The sequence below is a fragment of the Cherax quadricarinatus genome, unplaced genomic scaffold, assembly GCF_038502225.1.
Source record: "Cherax quadricarinatus isolate ZL_2023a unplaced genomic scaffold, ASM3850222v1 Contig16, whole genome shotgun sequence".
In the NCBI taxonomy this organism is placed as follows: domain Eukaryota; kingdom Metazoa; phylum Arthropoda; class Malacostraca; order Decapoda; family Parastacidae; genus Cherax; species Cherax quadricarinatus.
In genome coordinates, this window is record NW_027195042.1 from 361,701 (window position 1) to 377,559 (window position 15,859).

Below are 15,859 nucleotides of genomic sequence, written 5' to 3' on the forward strand. Positions count from 1 at the left end.
CAGTGCAACACTGTACCATGTTGATTTTGTGATATTCAGCGATACCTTTGCAACATTATTGCAACTGAATTTACACTGCCAGTTTGACAACATTGCTCCATGAGCAAATATTGCAGACTGTTTAAACATTATGTACAGTACAAGTATTATTAACACTATGGATGTTTCCTAAAGAAGGAAAGGTGATCCAGTAATAGGAACAGTTCTTCCATAAACTCTTGTAGGTAATTGTGTACATTAAGGAAATTGTAATATAATTCGAGAGAGGAGAGTTTTGCAGACTTCATTTGCCTCTGCTAGAGACTAGTACAAGAATATATATAGTCTGTATAAATTGTACAGTAATATTTTTATCCTATCTCTCTGTTGACAAACCTCATACAATGGTATAATATTCTTGTATTCTCAAGTGTGAACATGCTGAAGATGAATTCTTTCTTACCACATTTTTTTAACAAAGCCAGATATTCAGTAAAACATCAGTGAGAGTTTAATATCTTTGAAGCATGTTCATTCAGAGACTCTTGTGCTGGTTGATGGGTTGCTATGGTATCTGGGTCTTCCATTACACTTGAAGGTATTTTGGGTTTTTCATGACTTGTCTTGGGTTGTCTTTTGTGTCGGGCTTTGACTGTTATTGTTGCATACAGTGATAATTACCTTAACAGTGTTCCAATTGTCACATGAGGTTAGTATTACGTAGTGCAATATTCATGTGGTTGTGTATTTTGGGTAAATATAATTGTATAATTCATAAATTGGTAAAAGTACAGTAGACCCCCGACTTATGATACTAATTCATTCCAGAAGTCTGTTCGGGTGCCGTTACCGAACGAATTTGTTCCCATAAGGAATATTGTAAATTAGATTAGTCCGTTTCAGACCCCCAAAAATGCACGTACAAAAGCACTTAAAAAAATACACTTGCATAATTGTTCGAGTTGGGAGCTGATTGTAAGGCGGGGGTCCACTGTATTCTCTTATTAATTAACAAAAGGAATGTTGTTATCCATAAACCTTAATTCTAAACACAGTATAGTTTTTTAAAGCTTTCTAATTTTCAGCCTTCTTTTAGAGTGCAGTACTCAATCCGTTGTATAAAAATTCTCCAGTTTAATTAATAAATGTACACAGTGGCCACACACAGTTGTATTCATGCACCAATGATATACATATTAGAAATTTATCCTGCTCAGTAACAGAAAGTATTCCAGTTGGATGGTGTTTCCTAGTGGTGAAGGCTATGTATTATCAGTAACAGAAAGGGCTATACCATTTGCATAGTGGTGAAGGCTATATATTATCAATGACAGAGGGATATACCAGTTTGATAGTAGTGAATGCTATGTACTATCAGTAATTTTGCTTAATGACACCAAAGCACAAAAGTAGTGATGGTAACAGTTGTTCGAAGCCTAAGAGACGTTATGAAGTGCTTCCCATCAGTGAAAAAGTAATAATTCTCCACTTATTGTGCATAATTTATCAATTAAACTTCTTCATAAGTATGTATGTATACAAAAAAATACTTATATATATGGTACTAATGAGCTTGGAATTATTTTGATTATACAGTATTGCGGTTATCTGTGACCTGAGGGTAAATTTAACTCATGATATTGTAGAAGTAAACTAATATTGATAGCAAATTAAGAGCTGAAGGTGAGTGAGTAATAATGACATCAAATATACAGTTGGTTAGGAATTAATCAAAAGTTCTGAATAACCTAACTGAAGAGTACTGGTAGTCATACAACTCTACTTACCCACCATAGTGTATGTGTATATATCTGTTTACAAGAAGGTTACAGTAAACAGGTGATATCACAATAAGCACTTAACGAGGTACACCTGCATCTTTACTTCCTGGCCAAGATATTTTATTACTAAGTCTGTAAATACTGCCCTTTTATCTATTCCACATTTAGCTGGAACTTTCTTATTTTACCCTTAAACTGCCAATGGGGATAAAATGAAATTGCATTATGCCACAGTATTTTTGGATTTTTTTTTTCCAAAAAAAATGGCCTTTTGTTTTAAAACAAAAAAAAAATGGGTCAAAACTTGCCAAGAAATAGTATTGAAATTTCTGGTAATACGGTTGCAATACACATGCTTGCAATTGCATACTTTTTTTTTATGTTTATGATTATGCATTTTCATACCATATATACAGGATATTTAGTGATCAGTAACCAATTATTTCTTATTTGAACAAAATTTTTACTGACATTGTTCACTGTACAGTTCCTCCTTTACTTACAAAGGGTTACATTCCAGTGAACCCGTCGTAAGTCATAAATATCACAGGTCAGATATGAATATGATATGCTAAATAAATAAATTATCACTGAATAAATACCAGTATTGAAAAGTAAAAATAATGTATATAAGTTAGGGACTTGCTGCCTTCATGCTGGGTAATTATTAAGTTTCATCTCCAAAGTAATTGCTGCCGCATCATCATTGTCTAAGTATTGCAAGTCGAACCATCATAAGTTGAGGAGCACTTGTACTTTTTGTTTACTTTTCTCATATGTTATGTGTGCCATACAACTCATACACACGCTATATACTCACTATTATGGCAACTACAGTTGATAGAGTTCGTGAAACTCCTCAAAGCAGGATTCTGTGCACAGTGGAATTTTTAAAGTTTTGCGCACACACAGCTTGTGTACTTGTTTTTTCTGATTTTAGAAACATACAGTCTTGTATTTGTTTTTCTAATGGTGTTTAGAACATACAATCCTGTGTCCTTGTTTCTCTGGTGATGTTTAGAACATACATAACACATCTGGTCATATTTCTTCTCAGTGAGAGGAAGTTGTATCATCCTTTAAAGTTCCTATGAGTTTTCTTCGCTTGATGAGACATCAGTAGTGGCAGCAACTCTCTCTTCATATTCATATAACTCCAAGTCCTCATTATTATCTTCAGCATTAGTCAATCTGGACAAATAGTAAATGACCAGTAATCTGTGGAGTGAGTGGGATGTCAAAAGACATTGATATGGTGCCTGGTATACCTAGAGGGTGGTATGGTGTAAAGTTGGCCAAGTTACTGAATTCTGTGCATGTTATAGGTACCTTTGATAGTTGAATGAGCAGTTTTTTATGTTCAGTAGAATGGAAGGCATACTAATGAAATAGCTAAAAATTTAGTTGAATTGAGCATTGGAATCGACTTTACGTAGGACTCGGTGTGAGAAATCACTGATGTGCAAGTTGTGCCCAGACTGCTAACTTTGCGCCTGTGTAATTTCACAAGTCATCTATCATATTTCATGCTTTTGGTGTCATTATCTTCAGAAAACAATTCTCTACCATTTTAGGACAATAAAGGGGTTCAATTTTTTTTTAACGTACAGAATTTTTTAATTTGGCAACTTCCCCCCCCCCCCTTTTTTTCCCCCATCCATCAACAAGTCTGCCGTCTCCCAGTGAGGCAGGGTGACCCAAAAAAGAAAGAAAATCCCCAAAAAGAAAATGCTTTCATCATCATTCAACACTTTCACCACACTCGCACATTATCAGTTTTTGCAGAGGTGCTCAGGATACAACAGTTTAGAAGCATACACATATAAAGATACACAACATATCCCTCCAAACTGCCAATATATATTGGATATAATTTGTGTTAAGTTAGTCACTTAACAGAATATTTATTGACTAACATTCCCTTGGACTGTATGTTATAAAGTGCTACTTTTTTTTTTTTTATTCTCACAACAGATGTAGGCAGATAATTTTTTATTACTGCATTATTGTACAGTACATATTAGAATTGTATCTGGAACAGTGTATGTCTGTTAAGAGTAAAACATAATGTATGGTACAGACCTCATACTTCACCCTGTGTGAATTTTTTTCAACTATAGTGTTTTCAGTATTATAGTCTTAGTTGATCTATTTTTATTTCAAGTGAGTTATACTAATTGATTAAACAGTACATAGTTTGTCACTGTTGATGCATACTTGTGTGTGGCCCTGTGTTGACTCTGATAGATGTTTCTGGTTTTGTTTTGCTTACCTAATGCACGATCTTTACTGCTTTTAGCTTTCTTAATGCTTGTTTGCTTAATTTTATTTACTATTGTTATAGCAATTGTATTATTAAATAAAAGTCTTCCATAACCCTTAATGAATGTTGTTTTATCAGTTTTTTAAAGTTACGAGGCATGAGAATTATATTTTTGTAAAATATTCAGCACGGCTTCATAAAGTAACTTGTTTGAATATCCGAGTTTCTTAGTCAACTACAAAGTCGTGTAAATGTTTTCTTTATTTCTGTACACGTCTTAATAGTGAAAAACCTTAAGTTGAATTTTACCCACATGTTGATGTTTCTTAAGGAAAATAATTAAAAAATGTTTTTGGTTTTTGCAGGAGGAACTACAAGAGGCTCTGGCCATACTGCAGTAAGCACATACGATGCTGATGAGGTTCCAAGGTCGAATGGGAGCAATGGAGTGGCAGTAGGAGGCATTGGAAATGGCAATGGAGGTGGAATAGGTGGGAGAGTTCAAAACGGTGGGCGGAATGGCAACGGAAGAACTGCATATAATGAGAAGACTATGTTGCTGAGTTCTGATGATGAGTTTCAGTGAAAAGTTGAGAAATTCAACCTAGGTAAGACTTGGTAGAAAATTTATTGAGACAATACATAAATAACCCACACATAGGAAGAAACTTAGGATGTTTTCAGTCTGACTTTAACTATTAACTAGTCACACACTAACACACCTGCTACATATCATGCAAAACTATCCTCACTACACCATAAAACAGTCACCACTTCATGTGTGACTAGTTATTGGTACAAGTCGTACCAAATTGTGATCATAAGTTTCTCCTATGTGAGGGTTATTTGTGTATTGTAATTTTTTTTTTAACAGGTTTCACTTTTATATCATAGTTCTTGGCATCCTTAAAGTAGTATACCTTGAAGCTGGTGAGAATCTTTTGTGCTAGGAAATCTGAGCTACACTTTCTTTTTCTTAGATCAAACCTGATTATGCCCCATTTCCAGGTACTACACATCTTGTTCTAGCACTTGCCTATGCATTTTCTGTAATTTTTATTAACTCAGCTGGATTCTCCAATTGAGGTAGTGACCCTTGCATTAATCATTCATTTCATAGCTGTCTTGTAGACGTTGCAATTCAAATGACTCTGAACTGCAGTATCCCTACTTCAGGGTGTAGGCACTATATTTTCACCACCAGTACTGGGTTTGGCTAATAGGTTTTGATGAATCCTTTCATAAATGTTTCCTTCTTCCAACAGCATTTGCTCCTGTCTAGCATACTTTCACAACCCTGTTGAATTTTTTCCTCATTGGCCGCCATCTGCTAAAGCAGGGTGACCCAAAAAAGAAATGCTTTCATAAAGTGTTTTTTTACATTTAGTAATTTACACAGAAGTGGTCACTAGCCCCTTGCTCCTCGTAAAGGGCTAGTATGACTTACAGAGGAAGGATTCTTCTCTGCTTCTCCATGGAGTGCTGTAATCCTTTGTGCTTGAGTTATTTCTCTACAGTTTGTTGCCAATACTTCAAGTTGACCTTTTTTAATACACTGAATGTAAAATAATTATTAATAAGGGGAAATGTCTGTTCATTTACAAAGCTGAAAATACACCTCACTTGCTATACACCTTAAGTATCGTGTAATGTGTTACTGTCTATTTTAGACATTACCTGTCAGTTTTGTAAACTGTTAGGTGGATAAACCACATGTGCCACACTTGGGTATCTTTGGTATGGAGACATCTTGCCATCCAGTGACTTAGCAGTCTAAAACAGAGAATAATACTGGAGATGGTGAAAGACTTCAGGGGGTGTTCGTGCCATCGGTCTTGACTGTCAGAATGTCTATTGAAATAGGCCCCTAGTATTTTTTATATTGCTCCGATATTCTGCAAAATATAGCTTCTCTTGCTTGATAAGACACAAAAACAGATTAATGGAATTTCAAAAGTTTCCATTAGTCTGTATAATTTAGTCACACTCCATAAATTCTCGTCTTTTCCGTCACTTGTGCGAATTTTCAGAACTAAAGTATAATATTAACATTTTGGATAACCAAAATTTTGAGCACTATTCTGGTTCCATGAGATGAGAGATGATTCATACAAACTTGAAATCTAAAATAAGGACCAGTGTAAACTCTGGAAACCATAAAAAAATCTTGTATGGGAAATTTTAGCACAAACCATTACAAATGAAACAATGTTAAGAGTACCAGTGCAGATAGGAAAACTGTGCTTACTGATATATAGGAAAAAAATTAGTCTACTCCCATGGTGAGTTTTTTAACACAGTGGCCTTCTACCACTGAGACAGGGTAACCCCAAAAAATCTTTTCACCATCATTCGCATTTATATTGTTGTCTTCACAGAGGCATGCAGATACAACAGTCCAAATGTCACTCCAAATGCCAAATATCCCAAACCCCTCCTTTAAAGTGCAGGCATTATACTTCCACCTCCAAGACTCTTGTCTGGCTAACTGGTTTCCTTGATTCTCTTTGCAAAATATTAGTTTTGTCAAAGGATATGAAAACACCATGTGTTGACTAGTGATGTAGAACAAATCTGATCTCGGACCATGCTGCGGGGGCATTGACTCTCGAAACCCACTCCAGGTATACTCCCCTATATGAGGGCTGAAATATACTCCAGACTTGTGGTTATGCCGAAGTCTGGTTATTATAGTGAAAGCGAACACCCTCTCCTATCTTATGACCACATTTTCCTTGTAGATTGCCCTGTTTACCAGCGAGCTCGCAGAATTTACCTCCAATGCCGCTGCTGCCCTACCACTCTTACCTTATCTTCCCTTCTTGCAGACGGCCCTGCCTTTGACTTGCAATCACTTTTTGACTTTTTGTCACCAGCTGCTTTATTGTACGAACTTTGACACATAGCCCTTAGCGTCCCTTCCAGCCCTTCTCTCCCCTTACCTCTGATCCCCTCTCCAACTAGCTGTTTATAGCCTCAGCACTATTTTCTGCCCTGCAGTGCTATATGACCCTTGTCAGTTTAGCTCTTTCTTTGATTATCATAATTATGGCCACACTCCTTGGACACAGACTTCCTATTTGACTCTGTCAGTGACAGCTTCGTTGCACAACTTTGATTATATTTCCTTTTAGCACTCCTCCTGACTGCCAGAGTCAGTCGGGAAGGGCAGTGATCTTGTTTATTACATCCTTAGCACAACCTACCCTGCAGTGCTGTATGGCCCGTGTGGGTTTAGTAGTATTTAGTTTTGATTGTAATACGTAATTATGGTCATAGTCCACATAATAATTAAGATAATACATCCCTTGGAGAGTGCTAAACCTGCAGGGGACAGTACCTTGGGGGAAGGGAGGCATTCAGTTTAGATCCAAGGATGAGGAGGGCAGGTCCAATTTCTTAAATCAAGAGCCCTATAGCCATTATCAAGGAATCGAGGGGAGGAGAGTAAAGTAACAGAGCATTGCCCTGATGTCCCCTTAAGGGAGGCTCCTTAATGCTAGTGAGAGGCTCTTGATCTAGGGAATTGGTTGTGTGCTGTAATTCCCTGAATGCCTTCCACCCCCCTCCTCCACAGGTGTTGTGTAATTCCTACAGGTTTAGCACTTCTCTATGATTGCCCTAATATATTAAAACTTAACAGTTTTAAACATGGCTGATTTTTGTTTCAGGTTGGGAAGATTATCATTCCTCTAGTGTGCAACAACAACAGCAGCAGCAGCAGCAGCAGCAGCTAGTTATTCTTACAAAGCATCTCCAGAAGTTCATCATATGTAGTCATTTACAGCAGTGCAAATATATGATACACTATTGTATCAAATTTGTGATGGATTCAGATCTTGAATCTTGAGAGTAACTGGGCAGTTGCCAGTGTGTGCGTGTGTTTCGCTAATATTGGTGCTCATTAAGAAATTGGAGCCGTGCAGGGAAGGCACATTCACTGAACTATACCAAAATAGGTATTTTTTATTTTAAGTCTTTGAGGAGACTTTACAGCACTAGTGTGGACCATTACTATATTTTGTTAATTTATTCAATTAATTTTAGCTTGATACTGTAGTTTACTGAGCCTCACCAGCAGTTGCTAACATATTTGATACTTCTAAAATCTGATTATTGTGTCAAGCTTTTTTATTTATTGAGGAAAATTAAACTTTTAACTATTGCAAAAAAAATATTTGCTTTCTGAATAAAATGCCTATTTTTTCAGTAGAAAAATTATCATTGGATTTAAAAGATTATTTAGGGGAAAGTCTTAAACAGGGGTTAGACAACACCTGGAAAAAGGGAAGGCCATTAAGTGTGATCCAGTACAGGGAAAGACAGGTTCAATTGATTGCATCAAGAACGTCTCACTGGCAGATCTTAAAGATTGATCCCAGTAAATAACAGTTTGCAAGTGTTATTTTTTTCTTATTGCACTGCCTCTTTAATGTGGAAAAGTGGTGACCAACCATCAGACTAGTCAGTGATCACACTGCTTTTTAGCCAGGAGGTTAACGCCTCCACTAATAGCACTCCGCAACACAAGGGTTTAGTGCTTCATGAATGCCAATGCATTTTACACAAAGCAGTTGCATATATGAATAGATGATTATAATCATGGATAAGTAATAATAAAGCATGCACATCTTTATCATAACTTCTTGTGCTTATCCAATGGGACACTTGTAGAATGCTGGAGCCTCGCTCATCTGACATAATTCAGTGGTAGGGTTATGTACTGTAGCTTACATAGCCTGCAAGACTGAATAAAAAAACTGGTACACTTCAACAAGATTCCTGGAACTTTATTCTAGAGCAATTTGTGGACAGCAACCATCCTGTTGTGAGTGAACTGGAGGCCTATCAAATATTTGGATATTTTGGCAGGATTGCTCTTTTTCTTCATCTCGTTAACATATGAGATGGCTGGTAAATCTTATGAAGCTTCTACTTCCATACAGTAAATGTTGTTTCTTTCCATTTCCTAAATCAGTAGCCCTTATTTCTGCAGTGTTTCTTTTCCAAAGATGGAGGCCTGGTCTGATCCCAGGCTCGAGAGTCAGTGTTCCCTGTAATCATTAACACAACAGTGATATGGATAAAAGCGGCAGGGTTAACAAAAACTACAATATAACTAATGTCAATAAATATTAAATTTTATTATTAACAAAGTAATTATTACTTGGTATTGTCAAATTAAAAAGCTTGATTTTTGTATATTAACTATTGATGAATTATAGGCGAGATTTGTTTATAAAAGTCGTGCTAAAAATTTATGAGCAAACAAAACAGTTCGGTGGAGTTGTTGATATTTTATAACCTTGAACCTGTGGTCTAGGATTGCCATTCACCTTTTAACCATGGTACTAAGTGCCAGGTTACTAGTTGCAGATGAGTCTAGATGCCTGTTGCTCCATTGAAATACAGTCAAGTACTTGATGTCACTGAAGATTTGGTGCATGATGTTTTGCAGTGTGGATAGAAACTTCAGTGTTTATAGACCCTACTTGTATCACTGCTGTCTTGTTGGTATGCATTATTTTGCTTGCCAAGACACTTTTTTTCATATTGAGTCTGGTGTCCACTAAACTCAATAATTTATTAAGAAGAAGCTTCAGGGGTGTATGTTAAAAATACAGAATGATTCTAACAAATGTTTAACATAGTATCTCCAGGTTAGTAGATGTCTATGAAAAAACTGTCCTAAAATAGCGATATTTAAGAAGTAAATGCCTATTGATGCATATACACTTGCCTGTGTTTGGTAAAGTGAGATATATTTTACTGTTAAAGCAACCTTTTTGCCACGGTAAATATTCTGTAATAACTTCGGTTATTGCAAATACTGATTATACTGCATTACCTCTTACTTCGAGAGGTTATGCTACAGGAGGCATTGCTCTCTTATATATGTATGTAAAAGCTTAATGCTGCAAGGATTATTCCATTTGTGATTAGAGTTCTGCATGATTTGATTTCGGAAGGTAAAATAATTGGACCCAACACGTCTGTGGAATTACAGTGGAACCTCAAATTTTGAACTTAATCCATTCCAGGAGCTAGTTCTAAATTCAAAAAGTCTGAAAATCAAAGCAATATTTCTCATAAGAAATAATGGAAATACAATTCCAGAAACCCAAAAATATTCACAAAAAAATACATTTTATAGAGGTTAATTACAGTTTTACATACACAAAACAAATACTATTGTGTTCAATTATGTATATAAATATAAAATAACATTTTTACTTCCCTTTATTGGTGATGGCATCTGGAAGATAGGGAGGAGGAGAGAGGGAGTTGGGGTTAGTGTTTGGAAGAAGAATCCCCCTCCATGAGGACTTAAGGTAAAGCCCTCTCTGGGGTTACTTCCCTTCTCTGTCTTTTAATGCCACTAGGACCAGCTTGAGTCACTGGACCCCTGTGTCACAAAATAACTGTCCACAGTCCTCTGTTTCTAGTGCCTCTTTAACATTTCCCTAAAATGGGACATGGTTCTGTCACTGAACTTGTTGCAAAGATGGCTTGTTTCAGCTTGCTCAGGGTGGTATTTCCCCACAAACATTTGGACATGATTCCACTTGGACATCATTCCACTTCTGTATTTCCTTCTTCACATCTATGGTGTTTCTCACTTTCTTTACCGCAGGGGTACCACTAGCAAGTTTCTTTGGGCCCATGGTAGTTTATTTCACAGTCCCACAAGCACTAAACACAATGAAATAATCGTTAAATGTTTGAAAGAGAGTGCAGGTTAGCGTTCACTCAAGCATAAACAAAGCCAGACTGGCTCACGGCGCCTGCGTGGGGACGTGGACAGAGCGGGCTGGTGGACAGGTCCAGTACCCGGTGGTCCGAAAATAGGGGCGCGTTCGATAACAGGGGCAAAGTTGGTTCGAAAAAAGGGTTCTATTTTTGAAACGTTCGATATGTGATACGTTCGAATTTTGAGGTCCCACTGTATTAAGGATTTTCCTTGATTTTTTTTTTTTTTCGCTGGTCGCTACTAAATCACTCTTCCTGCTCCGTGAGCTTTGTCATACCTCTTCTTAAAACTATGTATGGATCCTGCCTCCACTACATCACTTTCCAGACTATTCCACTTCCTAAAAACTCTGTGACTGAAGAAATACTTCCTAACATCCCTGTGATTCATCTGAGTCTTCAACCTCCAACTGTGACCCCTTGTTGCTGTGTCCCATCTCTGGAACATCCTGCCTCTGTCCATCTTGTTGATTCCTCTCAGTATTTTGTGTGTCATTATCACATCCTTCTTTTCTCTCCTGTCCTCCAGTGTCGTCAGGTTGATTTCCCTTAACCTCTCCTTGTAGGACATGCCCCTTATCTCTGTGTCCGTGTGTGTGTGTGTATGTGCATGCGTGTTTATTAAATCTTTTTCACACATGCCATGGTATGATGGAAAATATATTTATCATTAGTTCAGCAAAGATGTGATATAATAGGTATTAACCCTTAAACTGTCCAAACATAGATCCACGTTTGCGCACGTAGCGCTCCGACCTTGATTTTCTCCATAAGAAAGCATGTAAAAAAAACGTAGATCTACGTTCGGAGCTCTATGCAAGCGAAGGTAGATCTACGTTTGGACAGTTTAAGGGTTAATAAACAAGGCTAGAAAGGGATATTAGTTTTAATTCAGGTTATTGGTCTTGCTAAGAATATATATTTCAAACGTATCTTTGTTAATATTTGGTAATGTGTTGTTAAGTTATGCATTTTAATAGTAAATATATCATTAAAGCAAACTGTAATTTAGCAGTGGTGGTGCTGACTCCTTACATTTTATCACACTCCCAGAGCACAGGTAGACACATCCTTGTACATTATACATGCTGGTTCTTGGCAGTTAATACACAATGCACAAACCTTCCACTTCCCTTACTCTTGTGCTGACAAATACCACACCATATCCTGCACCCCCTCATGCACAAACATCCCCACATATGCACACTGGTAAAGTGCTAGGTAAAAGGAAGATAACAGTAATGCCAGTATTCAAGAAAGTGACATGCAAAAAGCCTTGAAGTACAGACCCGTTTTTTTTTTTTTTTTTTTTTTTTTTTTTTTTTTTTATCACCCTACCTTTCTTCCAAGATAGGGTGATCTGAAAAAGAAAAACCTCTCACCATCACTACAGTCTTGCCAGACATGCAGATACTATAGCTCGGATGACTCTCCAAACTGCAATATCCCCCATCCTTCCATGAGAGTGTAGGCATTGTACTTAGAAATAAATGGTATAAAATGCCGACACAATGGAAAATAAACACATAAGCAGTATGTGATCCTTTATTGACAATGTTTTGCCCACACAGTGGGCTTTATCAAGTCAAATCAACCTGGGTGAAAGGTATGAGAGTATTTATAGCATTCTCCACTTGACTCGCGTACTTTTCATCCAGGTAGATCTGTTTGAGACTTGATAAAGCCCACTGTGTGGGCAAAACGTTGTCATTAAAGGATCACATTATACTGCTTATGTGTTTATTTTTCCAGGCACTGTACTTATCACCTCCAGGACTCAAATCTGGCTAATCGGTTTACCTGAATCTCTTCAGAAATGTTGCCTTGCTAACACCCCAAGAGCATGTCAGGTCATAAAAACCCCTTGTCTCCACTCCTATCTTAGACACACACACACCTCTTGGATGTCCAAGCCTCTTCCTTATAAAACCTTCCTTAGCCCCTCCCTCTAACCTTTCCTAGGATGAACCCCCTACCCCTCCTTCCCTCCACTGCAGATATATACACATTCCAAATCATCCTGCTTATACTCAGTCCTCTCTAAAATATCCAGACCATCTCAATAACCTTTCCTTAGCCCTCTGAATAATACTCTTAGTAACCCTGCACCTTCTAATGTCCAAGCTACAAATTCCCTGCATAATATTTACACCACACATTGCCCTCAGATACACATCTCCAGTGTTTTGAGCCGCCTCCACTGCAACATTTAAAACCTGTGCCTTGCACTTGTGTAAGTGTTGGTACCACTATACTCTAATACATTCCCCTTTTTGCCACTATAGATAAAGTTCTTTGTCTCCATAGATACGTTAAACATAGCATGCAAATTGCTGAAAAAGATCTGGAGGAGACTTTAAATATCTTGGTATTGGATTCCTTGCAGAAAACTAGTGAGGAGGACTTGGAAATGGAAGATATATATTACCAGGTCTCTTAGAGATGTATAAATCATGGACAAAGAAATTAAACGAGAGACTGAGGGGAAAGGCAAATCATAGATTGTAAGTTTAATAGTAGTACACTGATCCTGTTGGGTTTAGCACTTTGTTCTGATAGTAGCGCACACAAATGCGAGCTAGGGGTATAAAGACCACAAGTGCCTTCAAGGGCTCTTGATATAACAAATTAGAGCTACAGTCCTCCTTGGATCACTCTTATTACCTCCCCTGAAGCTACTATGCCCCGACCCCAGCCCCGTTTAGTGCTTGTCCCACGATTATCTCTGACCTGACCTGATCATACACAGTAAACATTGCTTAATAATCATTCAGCCTCTGACCTGACCTGATCATACACAGTAACCATTGCTTAATAATCATTCAGCCAGAAAACATGAAAGTATCTGGTTTTTGAACAGACTTCACTTTAACACACACGGCCAAATGGTGATAGCTCTAAAAATGGACATTATCACCAACAACACACATGATTATTATTACCCCCACCTTCTTAGTCACTAATATAACTTCTCCATTGTTTTGCAAAAATTGTTGAACTTAATTTTTCTCCCACTCTTGTTCCATCTTTCACTTAAGATCTACAACCATCAGTTCGCTCTGTCCACTCATGCCCTGATTCTTCCTCTTTGGTTCTTTCCTCTTCTAGCTTTGAGTTTCCCTTTCTGTATTCCTTGTAACAAAATTACTTCAAAACTAATCTCTCATTCAGCTTCATCGGGGCATAAGTGAATAGCACTGCATGTCAGTGTTAAAGATTGCAAAGATAATTCTCACAGGGACAATGGAAACCAGACATCATTTCAAAATTCACTCTCAAGAAGTGTATACTTACCCCTAGCCTACTACAAAATGCCAGCATAAGATCAAAAATTACATAAGACAAATGCACTTCCTACCCAAATTGTGAGCTTTACCTCAAGACCTTTCATCACACTCACTCCATGACTTTTAACAAATGATAAAGACCAAACACGTATCCATATATTCTTAGGAGAAATTCTCCTCAAGGTGTAGGTCCTGGATGCTAGTGAAAGACTTGCTCTAAGGAATTTGACTTATTCCCTTGACTTGAACCTGACTGGCTCCCATTACCCAGGCACTGGATGACCCTATGGGTTCAGTGCTTCCCCCTAAATTCTTGACTCAAGAAATCGTAATGACACGATTGCAAACAAACCATACCCCCGGCCGGGATTGAACCTAAATTCTTCTTTGAACGAACCAGCCATATCCCACCAAGGCAGGGCGACCTAAAAAGAAAAGTTAGTTATACAGAAGGGGTTACTAGCCCCTTGCTCCGGGCATTTTAGTCGCCTCTTATGACACGCAAGGTTTACGGAGGAAGAATTCTGTTCCTAGCGTGTTCGTCGGTTGAAGACTTTCTGTATTATGAATATTACACACATTTCAGGAGGTCCCCAATGTGTTTGTAAGTTGAGGACTTAATGTAATTGAGAGCTTTTCAATTTATGAGGTAAATGTATCATAACTTTGTAATTAGTTTCAAATATGGATAGAGAAATATTTGGTTATTTAACTTGTACTGGAACAATAGAAATAAATTAGGATGGAATAGTAATGGAGTTGCACAAGGATCATTCTTGGTACTTATACTGTTGCTGAAAGGTACAGATAAAAAAAAAAAACCTTACCAGTTATTTAGAGGTCAAGCAAGTCAGCATGTATCATAGAGGAATTATTTATTAACTGGGTTCAGCATCACTATTCCAGAAGTCACGTTTTACCTGTAATAATGTTGGTAGAATTGCCAACAGTGTTACACAAAAGGACAAGCGCCACTAATGCAACGTTTTACCATGGCAATCTTTCACTCTCCAGGAGCTTTGCCAAGCCGTTGTCAGTGGCTTGACAAAGCTCTTGGAGAGCGAAACGTTGTTACAATAAAATGCATTAGTTGCGCTTGTGCTCTTTTACCTAGCATATTTTACTTGCTCAGCCAGAACCTTGTATTCAAGGTTCTCTTCAGCCTTAATTCTTGTACTCTTCCAGATGTAAAAAAAAATTTTTTTTAACTACCAAATACATCTTTAATAGAACCACCAGACTGTGGGAATGTTAGTGTAGCTACACACTAAGTAATGTGGAAGTGTTGTAGCAGTGGACTCTGAATCAGGTCATGGAGTACCAAATTTTTTGAACAAATTTAGTTGATGGGCATCTGCAGTGTTACAGTATGTCAAGTGCATAGAATAAAATGCTCTACCATCAGCTGTATAAATACTGCAGGGTAAAAGACCAAAGATGTCACAAGATTACTGGTGCAACCATCGACATCATTGCAAGAACCTCTACTAATGATCCGCAACATTCCACCTCGGCTCCGCAGGGCCACAACATACTTCCATTCTTTTCAGTATCAACATACACCAGCAACCAGAATTTAAGGCAAGATATTTATGTTACCTTTGTAGCCATAAGTATTATTAAATATAATTCATCACTACATCCAACTAAAATTATATTTTTTTTTATATTCTGAGATCTAACAAAAATTAGTTTGCCATTTTTGGGGGTCAGAGTAGTGTAGCCCTACATTTCCCCATATGTTAAGTTCATTGGTTTTAGTGCTTAGTTTTGATTGTAATATTTATAATTTTCAGTTC

General features: G+C 37.4%; 1 protein-coding gene across 2 annotated transcripts in view; it reads left to right on the plus strand.

The window, feature by feature from the left end:
- Tmep (Transmembrane endosomal protein) overlaps positions 1-14,925 on the plus strand; it is a 113,000-nt gene extending 98,075 nt beyond the window's left edge. For both annotated transcript variants that reach the window (XM_070079784.1, XM_070079785.1), the window contains 2 exons: positions 4,389-4,631; positions 7,695-14,925. In XM_070079784.1, coding sequence (XP_069935885.1) covers positions 4,389-4,609 — 221 coding nt within the window. In that variant the 3' untranslated portion in view covers positions 4,610-4,631; positions 7,695-14,925. The remainder of the gene's footprint in view (positions 1-4,388; positions 4,632-7,694) is intronic.
- The last annotated feature ends 934 nt before the right edge of the window (positions 14,926-15,859 follow it).